This window comes from Neodiprion pinetum, chromosome 3 (genome assembly GCF_021155775.2).
Source record: "Neodiprion pinetum isolate iyNeoPine1 chromosome 3, iyNeoPine1.2, whole genome shotgun sequence".
In the NCBI taxonomy this organism is placed as follows: domain Eukaryota; kingdom Metazoa; phylum Arthropoda; class Insecta; order Hymenoptera; family Diprionidae; genus Neodiprion; species Neodiprion pinetum.
The window spans coordinates 34,721,397-34,739,068 of record NC_060234.1 but is presented as its reverse complement, the minus strand read 5'-3'; the positions used below and the strand labels follow the sequence as shown (position 1 = coordinate 34,739,068).

Below are 17,672 nucleotides of genomic sequence, written 5' to 3'. Positions count from 1 at the left end.
CATGCTCTTGAAATGCCTTCGGAAACTCGATAAATACGACTCGTATTGTTTGGCATGGTCCGAATTCGTAAAAGGGACGAAATCGCAGAGGAATGCAGATTTGATGACGCAGCATGCTGAATTCAAGATTCACATTCGAGAAGTCGCTGCCGCACGGCGAATGTTGCGCCAAGCAATTTCTCTAGACAAAAATAATATGGAAGCTCAGGATCTACTTCAGGTATTTTTCCAAATGCCGAGCACCGATCCTCAATGGAAGATAATTTTCCCCACCATTTGGTATTTACCTACCGTCAGTCCTTCTTGCAGGTGATCTACGATACCGGGCACACTATGCTGTCTTACGCCATAATATGGTGCATAAATGGATGCTACGATAAAGCTCTAATGACAATCGACAAAGGGACAGACTGCGATCCTTACAACCCAGGCTTTACAGTCCTCAAAACAATCGTATTACGACTTTCCGGTCGCCTCAAGGAATCAATGCAATGGCTCGACAACGTGAACAAAGCTTTCTACAAGCTGCTTGAACCATCCGAAAATAAACGGGGATCCCTGATGGGAAATTTGACGGTAGAGCAAACTAGGGAATTGTTGATTGACCAGTGGTGTTTAATCAGGTACATATTTTCACGATTGAACCACATGCGCTTGCAATTGGCTCGACGAGACTTTATACGCAAAACGACGGTGCAGGTACGACATGGCGATGGAACACATGATCAACGGGAGATACGAGGAAGCCATAAAGGTATTACAGAATAAAAAACTCTTGGAGAAATCCGGGGAACCACGACTTCTGATGGGTGATTGCTTTATGCAACAAGGAAAAATCGATCAAGCTCTGAAAGCGTACATGCAAGCGCACGAACAGAGCGTCGCGACGGGCTGCTGGAAGACGTCGGACAAAAGGAACCTCCTTGTTCAGCGAATAACGGAAATTTTGAACAGTCAGTCACGCCCAGCGATTCAAACGAAGCAAACTCGAAAGGCCCTTAAGAAATCCGAGGGTGCCCTGAAAGTGTTGAGGGAGGAAAACGTCCCTGAAACACGACTTGGTAGTCAACGTAGCGAGGCACTGATGTACCTAGCTAGATCCCACTATCAGGCATCGCCAACGCATCCGACTTGTCCTTGTCTGAGATCATTAGTGGATAGTTTATCCTTTGGTCGAGGTGTCGATGACGGTGGCATTCGTGATTCCGTACTGGGAGACAATGCGAACTTGAAGAGAGCGATCGCTTGCTTTGCTTCAAAAAAGAAATTTCCGTATTGTACGAAAATTTTGATGCAAAACTGAATATGGCATATTTTTGAGAATATGTTTTCAACAGTATATAAATCAACTTTCATCGTTTTTCATGCAACTCGTATGCATAAATAATTCTCTGCTGATTTCAAATATCAGTACTAATGTATAGAAAAAAATTTATTGAACGAAAAATAATGTATCAACTATATTGCACGATAGACAAAGTATCAACAGATAGATATTATTGGAATCTATTCACGATTAGTCCCTGGCTCTAAACGAGTTACACGAGCATTTTTACGTAATGTATTAGCTATTTGTCTGTACATATGGTGTGAATCATGAAATTATCACCCAACGATATCTTCAAATTGTGACTTGTTCTTTTCTTATCAAGAACCATTATGTATAAATGATAAATTTCTTTTTGGTTTATTCGTTAGACTTGAACTTGACCAAGACGAAAATTCGATCACTTTCATTTCTATATTTTTATCCTTTCTTCCAGCAGCATTCGTTAGTAAGATTTTTTGCATAATATAAATATACCTGCACGTTAATTTATGTGGAATTTTACTATGAATTTTTTACCCACCACTCAAAACCGGATATTATAGATTAACTTCTACATAGATATACACACTCGTTAAATGTATTCGAGCACCTTTAGCTAATTGGTGGTCTACGGTCATGTAATAAAAAAAACGCATAAACGAATTACGTTATGTTCGCTTCAAGTAAATAATTATGTTCGGCGATGGATAGAAAAAAAAACAGTTTACTCATTGACCTAACTGATAATTCATCTATTTTTGATGTGTGATACTTTTATTTTTCCTTTGGTGAAACTTCTATTCATGAAATGACTAGTAGAATTGAAATCGTTTTCAGGACTCGTAACAATATATGCATGAGCCAATTGGCACGTAATTTTTTGCACCATAATATTTTTTATTTTCACGAGTATAACGGTTTCGCAAAACCACAAAAGGCGTAAACAACAAATCAGTACTTTTATGGATGTAGCGAGTAAAATTTCCAAAGCTAAGCTTCCACCAACATATTATGTTAAAATATCGAGAATTCGATAGTTACGTGTATAACAAAAGTGGTCTATGGGTGAAAATAACTAGAAATTAACTGCATAACAATATTCTACTTATGTTATTACCTAGTGTTTTTAAATCCACACATTGTACATCGAATCTAATTAAATAGTTTTAAGAAATATTCTGGGTACTTTATTCGTATTCTTTACACCTACGATATATTTGTCTCCGAATACCCTTGTAAACTGGTATCTAGTTAGTACATTTGAATTATGTCAAATTTTACCAATATCGATAATATTTACAATGTAAAACCTACAGAGAAGATTAGGACAATGAAGCTATACGGGTCAGAGTGAATAATATGTGAAATGTACTTTTTGAACTTTCATGAAAAATAGCTTTCATTTTGTGTATTTATTACACTGTATTCCGTAACTTGTTAATTATTGTAACAGGCATTATAGTCCAATAATTTGTGTTACACCGTACAAGCATTTCACCCTCATCTTCCCTAATTCTATATAAATATGACATTAAGTTCTTGTATTTTTTATAAAATAATTGCATGTTCGCAATTTGTACTTGTGATCATAAAATAGATATTGCACTGTCAACTGGAAGAGTTCTCAAGTATTCTCAACACTTATGAAAGATGCCCATTCATAAGTTACGGCAACAATGGTAGGCGCAATAAGTACATGTCAAAGTTATAGAAAAAATGAATACTTTGTATTTGTATATAGGCATTCATAATAAACTCAACATGACTGTTGAGGTAAATTTACATACAATTCATCGATTTTATAATACGCTGTTCGAATCACTATTGAAAATCCATGTACATTAATATATAAATTTGTATATATTTTTTTTTATGCTTGTGTAGTTTTATCACAGGAGTCTGCCTGGCCAATATACTACAACGTCAAATCAAAACACCTATGTACATCAAGGCTGCATAATACATTGTTAATAATACATGATACCATCACCAAGTTATGCAAAAATTACAAAGGTTGTTACAATTTTCACCTAAGAAATTCGTCAACAGTGGCTGCCGTGCCGGCTCAATGTGAAATGGGGATCGTAATCCTTCAGAAAAAAAACGTAGCGTAACCGAGATTTTAGCGTCCAGTGGTTATTGAAAAACTATTTTATAAAATTGCGTACCGTGGAGAAAATTCCATATTGTAATTTCAAAAATTTCAGATTCGAATAACCCTGTTTATTAAACTTGGAAAGTACTATTAAATTCTACGGAATTTGTAAAAATTTACGTATCTAATACGAAAATAGTTTTGTAAGAATTACTAAATCTTCATCATTGTATGTGAACTGTTGCACTTTGTTTTATCATGAGATCATGAACCAGAATAATGTATCTTCGACCTTTAGATCTGGTAGTTAATCTTTTAATTAGTTCTGGATATAATTGCACAGTCGTACGTGGGTATGTCATATTATCAATGTTCTACGTTTTAACTGATTTATCATTAATTAGTAACGAATGATTGAGGCACTGAATTACATGTCATAAAAACATGCATATCTTCTATCCCTCCACCTACGATGTGTTTAACGTAGATTGAGAAATACATAGGTAATTCTTCAATATTGATTATCAAAACTATTAATCTCAGTGATAGTGATTTTCCTTTGAAAAACCCTATCATAAAAGTGACTATATCTTTAACTATGGAAATCAATTAGCTACATCATGAACTATTTATTAACGGAGATAAATTTGTACTATATATCAAAATAACATCTTCATCTGTTCCATAAGATTTCCTTGCTTCTTCCATATGGTAGTAGGACATTGCGCATATACCTATATGTACAAATCTGACTTTTTAATCAGGTCTTGTCCCGACTATTACATGAGGGATAGTAAACAATTAAAATCTCTGTCGGTGATCATTTCTGCCATTTCTCTTATAATCTATTATCTAGTGCAGTAAGTAGTATAACATGTCAGAAAAAAATATGAAGTACTCACGTTCTCTATATGAAGGATTTCTATAAAGGAATCTCTTTCTACGGTCATTGTAACCCACTAAGACAATGTAATGGCCGTTATAGCTTACAGGCCAAGGAAAGCAGTTCCGTAATTCGCATGTAATTTTGTTATTTTTGCAAATATCACACCACAGCAAACTTGCATTAGTTAAGAGTATAATCGGTCCTTCAGCAGTCAAGTGCCTTATGAGATCTGTATTTAACAATGACGTTCTTTTTACTGTAATATTATTCAATCGTGCCTCTTGAAATCTCTTATTCACTCTGTCTTCATCCTGTTAATAAGATAATATAACTTTGACAAGCAATTTCAGCTTGGAATACCACATGCCAAATGCATCGTTTGCATCGCAATAGCTTCAATAAAACTATTTTAATTAATACAGGTAGTTTACCCTACAAGAATACATTGCCATTCGCATATAAATTTTTGTTTACGACCTTAATTTCTCACCAGTTTTAGTAAACTGCCTTGTCTCAATTGTTCTCTAATTCTGAATTATTAGATAGCTGAATATTGAGTATGCAATCATAAAACACCGAACTGAGAGTAGAAAAAACAAATACTTGAAAATTAAGAGAATTCTCTGACGTAATGGTACTGACTTGCAGCAGCACAAATCAGAGAGAACATATTTTGTGACTACCTTGTGTAGTATCTTGTCGTAAAAATGTTCTCCACGGTATCCAGGATGAACACCAAAGGTTATAGTGCAATATTCATGCGTAACCCCGAATCTTTTCAATAGATAACATAGATCTATACTCCAGGTGCTGGAAGTATTAAACGTATAATTTCGACTCTTCGGATGTAGGAAACATATCCATTAAATATCATAGATGCATTGTGGCGAAGAAAGGAAATTTACCTCTTGTCGAATCCCTCGTCTTTACAAACTTGGTCAAAATTGTCGATAAAATATTTTCTCTGCTCGTCAGGTAGGACCATCAACACGCAGGATACCCCACAGTCCCAATTAAAACGTTGCCTGATGTGGGAAATCTTGACTTCAATAACATGCTGTGCTTCTGGAAGGTTAGAAACACAATGAGGATGCGAATAGTGTTGGTAAATTTGTGGTCTGTCGTTCTGGGGATCTAAGGAATGACCAGCAAAGGTTACAGTGCAATACTCATGCGTAACCCCGATTGGTTTCAATAAACAACAGAGATCTGTACTCCAGGTGTTGGAAGTATTAAACACGTAATTTCGATTCTTGGGACTTAGGACACTTATCCACGAAATATCATAAGCACACGATCTGAGAGAAGAATACGACAGCATGGTGTACTTACTGTCATTTTTGGGGCCAGTCATGGTGCAACGAGCTCACTAGCGAGCCTTACTTTACCGTGTTTACAAACACATGACTTTTATATTGCGATCTTTTTTGCGCCATTTCGCCATGCGACACGCCCATTAATTGTCATTGATCAAGTCGAGGTCGTCGACTATCGAAATTGAAGGCTCGATCGGCCTGATCGTCCTTGACCCTATCGACATATATCGCTTTGACATAAATATGGCGCTCTCCAAATGTATCAATTTTAGGTTAGCAAGGACAGGCAAGAGCTTTGCCAACCGGCGATTCAGCGTTACGTCTTCCCAGCGAAGTTCAGCTTATAGTGAAAAAAAAAACGACGAAGATGAGAGCAGAGAAACACATTTTGGCTATCAGACTGTCAAAGAAAGTGAAAAAGCGAAAAAAGGTAAGGTTAGGTCGTAACCTTCGATGTTTACGATTTAATACAAGATTTCTGTGTATATTTTAATTGTTTTCATTGAATGGGACGGGCTAGACGAAGTACATACACTTCGCATGAAATCATTTGCAAATTCTACTCGTTACCTTTTCCCTTTGAAAATATATCTGAAAAGAATTACAGATTACCGCAGACTCATTACAAAACTACAATAGTGTTTTTGATTTGCAGATTAAACTTATTGTTAGTTTGCTATTGAACGTTGCTTTATATTGCAGTTCATGCTGTGTTTGAAAACGTTGCTGGGTCATACGACGTGATGAACGATGCAATGAGTCTCGGTATTCATCGAGTGTGGAAAGATATTTTCATCCAACGCTTGGGACCGACACACGGTACGAAATTGTTGGACGTAGCTGGCGGCACGGGTGACATAACTTTCCGATATTTAAATTACTTGAAAAATACGAGAAACCCAAAAAATTTGCAAAGCCATGTGACTGTGTGCGACATAAATGAGGCAATGTTGGATGTTGGCAAAGCTAGAGCTGAAAAACAAGGATGGACTGTCGACAAAGGCTACGACATCACCTGGCAACAAGGTGACGCCGAGAAACTACCTTTTGCCAATGATTCTTTTACAGCCTACACTATTGCCTTTGGGATTAGAAACGTCACGCATGTCGAAAATGTAAGAACAGGCATTTAGAGGAAGATTATTCTCAATATATTTGTGTAAAACTTAGACGACCATGATTCGTTTCCTCAATGAATTTACAACGCTATGCACGTTTTCCTTATTGAAAAATAATCTGCCAGTACGCATTACACGCTTATTTGAATCAAAATTTAGCTATTTATATAACACTGGTCTTGGTGGCTACTTAACTTGAATAACCTTCAAAACTGTACACTGTAAACGAAATTCTGTTAGATCTAGAATATGTATTACTATAAATTGAGTGAAAGCTATGTTTACAGAAAAATGAACTGTACATTTAAGCAATTTTTCTTATGATAAGATATGGGTGTCGGATACAATACGTTACTTTTGCAAAGATTGCAGAATGCCATGAAAATAGAGAATGTAGAAAAGATTATTGAAAATATTCAAGAAAATAATGCAAGGAATCAGAGGATGCTTCGTTAATATGCAAATTGCAATAACGGCTTTTACAAGAAGCCAATATACCCTCAAACTACATATACTCCAGCTTTGAAAGTGGCTTGGAAATATGAATCATGTAACTAGTAAATATATCTCAATATGAGTATCCGTTACATTCCAGGTACTCGCCGAAGCTTATAGAGTTCTCCAGCCAGGTGGACGTTTCTTGTGCCTTGAGTTCAGCCAATTGAATAACGAGGCATTGCAATGGTATGAAATAATGGCTTGTCTTTCATGTGAAGTGTTAGTAAATTCAATTATGATAGTTTTACAATTGATACAGTAAAGTGATATTACATATGATAATTCTGAATCAACAAGAGGAAATAATTTTCGTTATTATTTCAAGATGAATGTACCATGACTGGAATTTACGATTTGTGAGTCTAAATCTATTATGCAATGTTTCGTCAGTGTAACTTTTTCTGAAAATCAGTTGATAGACTTCCATCAACTTATCATCAACTGGTTTACTCAGTACAAAAATTCGATAGTTATTTTTTGTAAAAGTGAAGTACTGAGGGTCAAATAACATCTTTAATTTTCTCTGTCTTTCAATACCATGTTTGTTCAGGTGATATACTGTTAAAAAATATCCGTAGTTAATGTTAGGATGACAATGATGTAAAGCTTAAGGGTGGGAAGTCTGCTACTGCATGTGTATTGATTTACTCAACTCGTGGAGTTAACTTAATTTCTATAGCAAGTCGGGTATATTGCAGATGAAACAGACTACTGCCTTGATGCAAGTTTTGGGACTCAATGAAACGTTCCATGTTTTGAAAAAATGAAGCACATATTGAAGAAATCCCCTTATACTCGCCTTATTGCCAAACGTGAAATGTTGTTCTTCTGTGATTTGTCTTTACATGTGTATATTCAAGTTTTAACGAAGCTTTATGCAATTCATCTACCATTTGTTTTTTCACGCAATTACAGCTAAAAATTGCCTCCACTGCGCTTTTAATATCCTAGCAATAGTTTCAAGGATTCAAAAATCTCACAATTTTCCATTTTTGTACTATAAAGGAAAGCTGTGCTATTGTTTGGCATATATTAATCTGCTATCACGCATATCATAAACTAGACCTTTAACATAAATTTTTAAGGCTTTCCACAGCAGTGGAGAGTATTTTCATTCTATAGCTATCGGTGCATCTCGACTCCCCTTCATGTTTACCTTGATACATCAATATCCTCAGATTCTATTTATAAGCACAAACGCACAAGCTACCCCTAACAGAAAGTAGCATCCTTCAAACTGGTGAAAGTACACTTCCAGAAAATTGTCAGCTATTAATAAAATTCACGCATTTACCTGAGTGAGCAAATACTGGTATATGGGAATTGCATATTTTGAATTTACGGTAAACTGCACTCTCAGCATCGCATTGATATAAGTTCGCAAGTAAATCTTGACAAAGATATTTCTGCATGAAAAATCTTTCTTCCACTCTTAGATCTCGAATAGAATAACAACACAATTAAATTTCCAGTCGTGAGGATTACTTTTGTCTGTAATTTCCAGTGCAGTATCAGATTGCACAGACTGAGATTTTGTGATTGCATCTCGGTGGAATAAAACTTGTTATTATTTACACAGATTCAATCCTATACAATTTTTTTAATCCTGATACTCATACACAGGACAATTTCAATTTTTAGTTAAACTTCAGCAAGTACATACGTATATGCGTCCTCTGATTCTACCCATAATTTTGATTCAGTTGTCATCTCTTTCCCAGCTGAAAAAAAAATGTGGAAATATACTGAACTGATTAAGACATATCTCAAAATTCTGTATTGTCATACTGATTGTGAACAGTAACTGTTTGCTGTGGTTTATGTTAGCCCTCTCAGCGCCCCGTTTATGTGCAAGTAGAAATTCATAATATGGTAGTCTATAAAAAAAAAAGTTAAATCTGTTCGACCTGCATTTGAATTCAGCTAAATGCCAGATACCATAGATGCAAAAACTTAGTATACGACGTTTCGATTTTTGAGTGTAACGTAAGAAAATTTTTGCTCTTGTTCAGTTGAGTCATCTTTGAGCAAGAGAGTTATGAGAATAGCATCAAATTCCTTTTCAAATCAATAGAGAGTACGTTTATGCTTGATCAATACCGATGAGACAGAAATTATTATTCAAATGTGATTCAGGCATTATCATTCTATATTTACCTGATACAATGAGGAATCTTGACCTGACTACGGGTTTTCCATTGACTATTTAAGATTTGAGTTTCAAGTGCATCAATGTGAATACCTACAATCGCAGCAGCTATATTGAATTTTTCAATATTTATACAGTTTTACGGTTACCCCTTACAAGTTACACTGCGTGAATCCAAACACTAATATTCCATTGCATTGGTATGCATTATCATACCTAAGCATTGTCCTTTAAATTTGATCTAAGAATAAAATATTTATGCGATTTACTGTATTCTTCATTCATTATCATTTTATCACAGGATCTATGACAAGTACTCCTTTCAAATGATCCCAGTTATGGGCATGCTAATTGCTGGACAGTGGGAACCTTACCAATATCTTGTTGAAAGTATTAGAAAATTTCCCAGGCAAGACGATTTTAAGGTAATTTTTAACTAGCATATCTGATTATTTTTATAGTTTTTTAATGGTCCCCTTTAAGAAGCGAAGTAAACGTTTTTGCATATCTAATTCAGTTCATTTATCGCAACCCACTCCGAACAATCGGAATCCAATTGCGACGAATTCTTATGTACTTTTCTCATCTGCAGCTCCGATAAGATAAGGATAATATACAATGTGACATTCTATTTACTTTCAGAACATGATCGAGGATGCTGGATTTAGACAAGTAAATTACGAAAATCTAACTTTTGGTGTTGTCGCCATACACTCAGGATTTAAACTATAATTACCTAATTATTCTTGATGAGCAGTACGAACACATGTATCAATAACTAACGTGTATAAAGTTATATGATAATTTAGTGTATTGTGTGTAATAAATAGTAAAATGTTATCGCATCATTAAATAAACAGAGAAATGTTTTACATTCGTTTTTATTACACATCTCTAAAATTTTAGAGATGTCAAGTTATGGATATTCATATCATACCTTCGAGTTTACTTCTAGGAATTCGTACTTGCTGTACCTCTGATACAAAGTCTGAAGTATCAAGATTGGACGGCGAACTGCTGCAAAGTATTCAGAGGTTGGCGACTCTCGTATCCTCTACACACAGGCCTACAAACATTCACAGCTTCCAAGAATTTTCTATAACTGTTTTTTCTATCTAGATTGAATTCCAAACAACCTAAGAAATTTTACAAAATATGGAACCGCCATTGACGATTACGCAAGAAAAATGAAAATATAAGTCTAATTACTGATAACTCTTTGAATATTATCATGCTCGTTATCGTTTTTGATAATTTTTATCTAAAACATGTGTAGGACACGAAAAGGACATGTAATCAGGATAATAATCACGAGTACTTTCAGGGACAACTGTATTAATATTTAGTAGTGAAAACAGCAGCCTCAGATAGAACAAGTAAATACACACGCAGTACATTCCATCCAGAGATCCACAACATTAAATTAATACCGTTCCCCCACAGGAATTGTTTAAGGCTGTGTCTCAAGTTGTATAAATTTTATGTCTTGTTTTTGTCATTGAATATCACTGTACCCTGCCAAATTTCGAATATAATACACCGCAATTATCCAATTGCAGCGTGCTAAGTTAGCATACACTCCAGTTTTATAAAATTTTTCTAGGAAATTCATGTTTGCCTTACAATAATGCTTACTGTCAAATATCATCACTATCTTAATTTTTGCTGTATAATGCAATTAATATACCTATACATATGATAAAGTTATGTAATATTAAAATTTGAGACACGCCTGTCAAGCATTTATCTGCTAGATTCCATAGTTAAACTTTAATAGCCAACATGAGGTATCCGACACATCATAAATTCGCCCAAGTCTCGTTGATAAAACTAGTTAATACTGGAGCATGTACGAAGATTGAAAAAATGTCTATCTAATAACTTGCGAACGTAGTAATCATTGCCAAGATACAGGTGGTGCGAGGATGCAAGATGATTGCTACACAGAATAATCTGTGACATAAATCAATGAAACTTATTTCAGGCTGTGTACAAAGGTGGTCATACTAGTTTAGAAGTTCGACATTGTGAAGGATAATTAATCACTTGTGGTGAAAAAAAAAATTGTGTGTACAATTGCTAGGCTGGTGGCACGTCAGTTTTTTGAGACTATGGGTCGCTTCTCACACAGAAACGTCGATTCAGTCTCCAACATTCAAGTTGAAAAGTATACTTTCATTTTCCAGCTATGTATATGGGATTATAATACTTATTCCAAATATTTGACGAGATTGCTATGCAAGTGAGGAAGAAACTGTGGCGTGAGATACACTTAAACTATTTCAACTTAATCTTCATTAATCGGGTCAACAGTTAATTCAGAAGAATCCGTATTTCCATAGTACTGTGCTGTTCTGCATTTTCTGATATTAGAGAATTCTTCAAACCACAAACTCATAACTATCCAACACATAGGCCAAGAATTTCGTTATGTTTGTTGATTTATTCCAGATTTTCGTAATAAAAATGTAATTGAAAAATTGTTGAACTAGCACAACACTTGCAAATATCCAGGGTATAGCACTCGAAGAAGCAAAGATTTTGCATCTTACAATCTTCAAGTCACAAAATTATTTCACCCTGTTCTAAGCTGTTTGATGCGACACCCAGATCCCAAAATAGTGGATGTTTGAGTAAAAATAGGTTTAAAGTATGATTCATTATGGCATTAGGGTAGGATAACTATAATCAATTCTCATTACTCATTATTTCGCATTAAACAATCGATTTTCTCAGATTTATGAAATAGCTTAGTTACTAGAATCTGTGCATTTGGAATCACAGTTTCAGATCTAGAGTGAGAATAATTTCCTCAAAGGAGAATTCTTCTGCTAGGAGATGACAGAATTAGGTCCAATCTAGATGTAAATAATAAATGTGTACGATATATACTTATCGTGACACACTTAAGTAAAAGGATGAGGCAAATAATTCAGTGATACTTAGGAAAAAACGAAAAGGAAATTGGATTTCAAAAAAACAAGTATACTTTATTATTAATTTATATTAAATGTAATGAATAAGTGAATGACACAGATTCCAACAATGGTCCAGACTTGCAAGACTTACGATTTGAATAACTTGATGAATTAATCAACTATTCAAGCAATAATAATAAATGTTTCAAGTGCTTATTTCCAATAAATTGTGAGATTATGCTTTCTAAACACTCAAGAGGTACAATTCTCTCCTAGTTTTTTGACTTTTGCCCTTGTGTTCTGGCAATCCTTAAGCCCTACAACGCTATCAATGTTGTGAAAATATTACCTAAAGGTACGCACTATATGCGTAGATGATGGTTAATTAAAATCATGCTGAGGCCTGAAATTTGGAAAAACGTTGTTACTCTTATAGCAACACATATAATTTATTTGCAGGGCGCAAACCCGATTCATTCTGAATTAGAGAATATCGCATGTGGATTGCACTATGTATAAATAGCATATTTGTATAATCTATTTATTAATTATGTTATGTGTAATTAGCGTATGGAGTATTGAATGATCAATAGTGACGATGGAACAGACAAACATTGTCTGAAGCAATTCTGGAGCCCGAACATACCACTGATTTTTAAGTATGCATCGCCCTGATAAAACGCCAGTGAAAAATCCAGTGTCAGTTACAAAATACAACAATAGTAACACGAATGTTTCTAATAGTATTAAGTAGTATCGTTCTTTCTCTTTTCCTTCTTTATGAAAATCGATATTCAATTGTTATGTAATTAATATTTATTCAATGTATAATATATATATGTGTGTGTATATATATATATATAAAAAAAAATCTGATGCTTTCATCGGCACGTTAAATTTTTAATACTCCTCTTCATCTTAATATTAAACAAAACGTCATCAAACAAGTAAAAAAAATCATTCAACTAATTATTCATTGTGTGTAGCATTGTGGGGGAGGAGGGGGTAAGGCTAAGTAGGGAAAATTTCGAAATTTTTGTTGTTAATTATGGTAAATTGTAATTATTAGCTTAATCAGTGTTCGCTAGTGATAATTTCCAGCACCAGGGGATCTAGTTTCTGACATAATGTATACACAGACTAGTCAACACGTTGCATTTTCGTGATCCTGAACAATAACGCAGTACCAAACTGCAACGATGAACATAAGGTGGAGAACCCTGAGTAACTGTACATTATCACGAGTAAGGTCTGATTACACGTAGTATATACCTAATAGAAACAAGAACACAACAAAGTTTTTTGTTTTTTTTTTCTTGGCATACGCAATACATTTCAACGTGTAAGGTAGTATGTCAATATTCTTATATGTCCCCCAACCCTTAGATTCTCTACACAAATAGATTTATATTTTAGTCCATATATTGTTGTCCAATACGCAATTGGAGAACAAACGAGATTGTTGCGTCATATATGCCATCTTTCAGGACCCTCCTTTACCTTTTTTTTTATTGAAATCAGTTCTTATCATATATTTGTATATGTAATACAATTTAATTTCTCAGATGACATAGCGATTGAAGGGGGAAGGGGGATAGTACAGAGGATAGAATCCAGCTTATCCGCTCTTGAAAAGAAGAATGGCTACCTGGCCCAAATAAAAATAGATGAAATGTCTTGTTTCGTGCGTCACATAGCTACCAAAGTTACGTCCAACGATACAATGCCACGTGGGATTATATTTTTTGTCAAACTCCTTCTTTATGAAAGCTGCAATATCCTATAACACACCAAAACATGAGGTTTATTATTAAATATTCATCAAAATACCAAATCAAGTTATAAGTAATATTATAGGGGTATATACACGATTTCTTCAAGAAAACCCACCTCCCAGAATAATAATCAGAGAAATTTCGAGATTAACAACAAGTAATGTTAAATGTGAGCAACTCCTAATTTGTACTTTTGAAATATGAAGGCAGATTTGACAAGATGGATTGGTAACATGTCTTCAAATATGAGTATGAAATATGTCACTTTTGCAATGGCTAATTCAAAATATAGATATTATACGTAACATTCACGTTGCTTTTGCAGCGTTTGCTTTATTAAGGTTACTATATCGTCATTATCTTAATTAACTAACAAAAACTTCCTCTCATTTGCGTAACGCTTCCATTATTAGGACACCTTAAGAAACTTCCGGGAGACATGTTAATCTCTATATTTAGACAGATCAAAATAGCTTAGGACAAGCTGTTATCGAACTTTCGCACCCAAGTGAACCCCAAAGCGCATTAATTAGTATTCGTACTTCTAGTTTTGGATAGTAATGACAAAAAGAAATGTCAGGTTATCTGTAAGTAGCAGTCAATTACTCAAATATTCAATAAACATTATTGACGATTAAAGAAAAAAATTGAGCACAGAAAATAGATTCAGAACACTTGAAAAATTAATTTGTGAGTCAATTCCCTCACCTTTTCAATATTAAACTTCTCGAGGGCCTGAGTGGCGCAGTCCACGGCGTCCTGTTGCATCTCCTCGGACATGTCAGCATTTTTGATCACAGCCTTACGGTCTGACATCTTGTTTGGTCTGAAAACAGCAATGAAACGTTTTTCTCAAGATAAGAATGATGGCCCGATAGGTATTTGTCTGAAACCTTGCATGTAAACCATGTTCAAAGACGATTAATTACTCGGTATTAATAAATCAAATGATTGCTATATAATGGATTACTGACGATTAAATAATTCATTGAAATGACACCTGCGCTGGGATTATTAGAAATGAAAGTGAGAAGAAATGGACCCAAATTTCAAAGTTAATTATTTTTGGACATATTTACATTGAAATTTATCAGTCAATGTTGATGTTCATAAGTTTGCACGATTCCTTAGATATTAAACTTTCTAGTTGGCTACTCTTTCAAAAATATTTCATATTTACAATCAGCTGTAATATTCATGTTGTTTGGTATTCTTGTCAAGTTTGTAGCAAAATGAGTGAAACATTCGTTCCACATTATGCATTTAGTTGGTATGTGGAAAATTAATCAGAAAACAGAAAAAAAAAAACGAGCAGATGCCCAAGAGTATAAAATAAATCCCTACTGTTTCAAATAATCTAGTACGTATCTTGTTTTACCAATAATAAACATTCCAAATTTTGCATCTGTTTTTACAATTTTATGAGCCGGTTCTCAAGTGCAAAATATTCTCAAGGTGGTAGGCCAATGTGAATTATTATCTTTGCAAAGCATACAATTAAAATTTTATCTCTTATGCTGCCTTCTCATGTTTATCGTCATTCTAATGGGTGCTCATGTGCATTATACAAAACTATAAGTCGATGCATTAATTTTTCCACAAGATATTTTAGGACGTCCAACAAAAAAAAAAGTAAAATACTTTTCTCAATAGATAGCAATCATGGTAAACTAGAAAAATTTCATTTGCTCATTTTGTGATAAAAAGATAATTCTAAATTTTGTAAAAGATTCTGCTGAGAAAAAAGTGAGTGAAAAGCTTTCAGATACTCGTCAGTGGTTAATATTGTCAAGTCGCAAACAGCGTTAAAGTACCCTTTGGAAAATTAACCAACAGTAGCAGCACTTGAAAGATTTGTAAGCAGAAAAAAAAATATATCAACTTGCCACAAGACTTTGAATATGTGCTACAAAAATAGTAATAAACTCTGTCTCACTACCTCGAGTAAATACTTTGTTCAGTCGGCAGGTTGAAATACAGTTTCGACTGCACATCGACAGTAACCAGTGGGGTGTCTGATACGTAATTACAATTGACACGTAAATTTTGGAGCTACTTGATCGACATGAGTGATTCAGAGTATAAATTTAGGGCTATGCACTCAGATGAAATATACTAAATCGCACAAACGAAAGAAGACGATGAGATTATGGAAACGAAAACAACGAATTTTGGAGAGTAAGGTGTAATTTGTGAGGTTTCGCACCTAATATACGAATTAATTTTAAATGAACCTCGGAGGTAGAACACGCGCGATTTTGACAGTGGCGTGAACGTCAAATACCGGCATGTCAATACCAGATGCCAGATCGCCAGCAGCAGAAGAGGCTCGGTTAATATAAGCGGGCGGGAGCGACGGCGAAGCGCGAGGAGAAGCGCGGGACGGGTATTGTTTTATCGATAAGAAGATATGTCGCAGGATCGGCACGCGATCGAGAATAACGAGTGATAGAATTGTAATTGGTAACGAATATATGTCATGTTTAATATTCGCGAATACGTAATGGGTGATATAGAGACCGCCAACGAAAGCCAAACTTGACAGTAAGATCATTGCCCCCCCGACCGTTTGAAACTGAAATATTTCGTAAAGTAGCTGTTAACATACCTTTTAAAAAGCTACACTCAGCTAGTTTATATTCTGGCAAACACTTGAGGCTCTTTCGATTACGTTTCACACAGTTTACCGCGGCAAACCGAATTTACTCCGCGACTTTTCCGCGCTCGAGCCAAACACCAAAAATCCCTTCACGGGTTGAAGATTGTACCTCAACGTATCTCGACCCTGATTGGTCGAGGTGTAGGGTCTTCTATCAGGGTCCTCTATCAACCCGGCATGCCTTGCGTCGTACAGCCCGCGCAAGAAGGGATACCGATGACGCATTCAAACGTTATTCAAACATTATTACACCCGCAGCGAGAAATATCACATCATTTCTTGTTATTGTTCAAATTATTAGTTTTGCGGACTTATTTTTTCTTTATTCACCATTTTAAGTCGAATATACACCAGCAGCAGGGAATTTTGGCTTGTTCCAATTAATATTGTACGTAATGAAAACATAATGCAACATACGCCTCCAAGTCTAGCGATTATTGTGAAATTTAGTATATTGACGGTAAAATATTAGAGTTCATGAAACGAAAATGGGATGGGATACGTTAACGAAGGATTCGTACGGTAACATGTGTAATCAAATATCTAAACTTACCTACTGTAATTTCTGGAAAAACGAAAATTTTTTTAAGACTCAATAGTGACTTCACAAATTTCAGGATCGGATATAAATAAACCGTCACGGTAACGTGCGTATCTTTGACAATCACCAGCTTGCTTTTATTTATATGTCCTTTTTCCGTTTATCAAAGCATAAGTGATCGATTTTTTTCTCCTGAATATATATGTACGGAGTGAAATGAAAACTACAAAAACATCGTACTTGCAACAATTGGTCACCGTCAAATCAACATCTGTAACTGAAATCAAAGCTCCCTCTCGGGTTTGTAGCATTGAAAATAAGTTGAAAAATCTTCAACCCATGAATAATGATTAATTTTTTCTTATTCACAAGAATCTTTCTCTTCTCAGTTTTAATTAAACCAATTCA

At 34.9% G+C, this 17,672-nt stretch overlaps 3 protein-coding genes across 6 annotated transcripts; 1 reads left to right on the top strand and 2 right to left on the bottom strand.

Annotated features, from left to right (window-relative positions):
• Positions 1-1,446: 1,446 nt before the first annotated feature.
• LOC124213728 (protein GUCD1) lies at positions 1,447-5,801 on the bottom strand. Of its 2 annotated transcripts, none has more exons than XM_046615320.2 (5): positions 5,623-5,801; positions 5,196-5,355; positions 4,974-5,100; positions 4,307-4,601; positions 1,447-4,152 (listed from the first exon to the last, which is right to left on the bottom strand). In XM_046615320.2, exons 1-5 carry the CDS (start codon positions 5,642-5,644, stop codon positions 4,139-4,141), a joined length of 618 nt encoding a protein of 205 aa, XP_046471276.1. In that variant the 5' UTR covers positions 5,645-5,801; the 3' UTR covers positions 1,447-4,138. The 2 variants fall into 2 exon arrangements, with proteins under 2 accessions (XP_046471276.1, XP_046471275.1); XM_046615319.2 differs by having other exon boundaries at positions 1,450-4,138; positions 5,623-5,797.
• Positions 5,787-10,240, top strand: Coq5 (ubiquinone biosynthesis protein COQ3, mitochondrial). The gene is made up of 5 exons (XM_046615317.2): positions 5,787-6,036; positions 6,309-6,721; positions 7,320-7,408; positions 9,673-9,796; positions 10,014-10,240. The coding sequence occupies exons 1-5, from the start codon at positions 5,850-5,852 to the stop codon at positions 10,101-10,103; spliced, it is 903 nt and encodes a 300-aa protein (XP_046471273.1). The 5' UTR covers positions 5,787-5,849; the 3' UTR covers positions 10,104-10,240.
• Positions 10,241-13,520: 3,280 nt separating this feature from the next.
• LOC124213729 (dynein light chain 2, cytoplasmic) lies at positions 13,521-16,850 on the bottom strand. Of its 3 annotated transcripts, none has more exons than XM_046615322.2 (3): positions 16,673-16,850; positions 14,773-14,890; positions 13,521-14,069 (listed from the first exon to the last, which is right to left on the bottom strand). In XM_046615322.2, the coding sequence occupies exons 2-3, from the start codon at positions 14,878-14,880 to the stop codon at positions 13,908-13,910; spliced, it is 270 nt and encodes an 89-aa protein (XP_046471278.1). In that variant the 5' UTR covers positions 14,881-14,890; positions 16,673-16,850; the 3' UTR covers positions 13,521-13,907. The 3 variants fall into 3 exon arrangements, with proteins under 3 accessions (XP_046471278.1, XP_046471279.1, XP_046471277.1); XM_046615323.2 differs by lacking the exon at positions 16,673-16,850 and adding an exon at positions 16,271-16,374; XM_046615321.2 differs by lacking the exon at positions 16,673-16,850 and adding an exon at positions 16,299-16,318.
• Positions 16,851-17,672: the final 822 nt, after the last annotated feature.

Coding starts and splice junctions, on each gene's coding strand:
- LOC124213728 (XM_046615319.2), bottom strand. CDS start 5,644: ATGACTGGCCCCAAAAATGACA. Junction 5,101..5,195: donor GACGAGGGATTCGACAAGAG/GTAAATTTCCTT, acceptor TAATACTTCCAG/CACCTGGAGTATAGATCTAT. Junction 4,139..4,306: donor AAATCCTTCATATAGAGAAC/GTGAGTACTTCA, acceptor TTGTACATATAG/GTATATGCGCAATGTCCTAC.
- Coq5 (XM_046615317.2), top strand. CDS start 5,850: ATGGCGCTCTCCAAATGTATCAATTTTAGGTTAGCAAGGACAGGCAAG. Junction 6,037..6,308: donor AAGTGAAAAAGCGAAAAAAG/GTAAGGTTAGGT, acceptor TTTATATTGCAG/TTCATGCTGTGTTTGAAAAC. Junction 9,797..10,013: donor CCAGGCAAGACGATTTTAAG/GTAATTTTTAAC, acceptor ATTTACTTTCAG/AACATGATCGAGGATGCTGG.
- LOC124213729 (XM_046615322.2), bottom strand. CDS start 14,880: ATGTCAGACCGTAAGGCTGTGATCAAAAATGCTGACATGTCCGAGGAG. Junction 14,070..14,772: donor AGAAGTTTAATATTGAAAAG/GTGAGGGAATTG, acceptor GGTGTGTTATAG/GATATTGCAGCTTTCATAAA.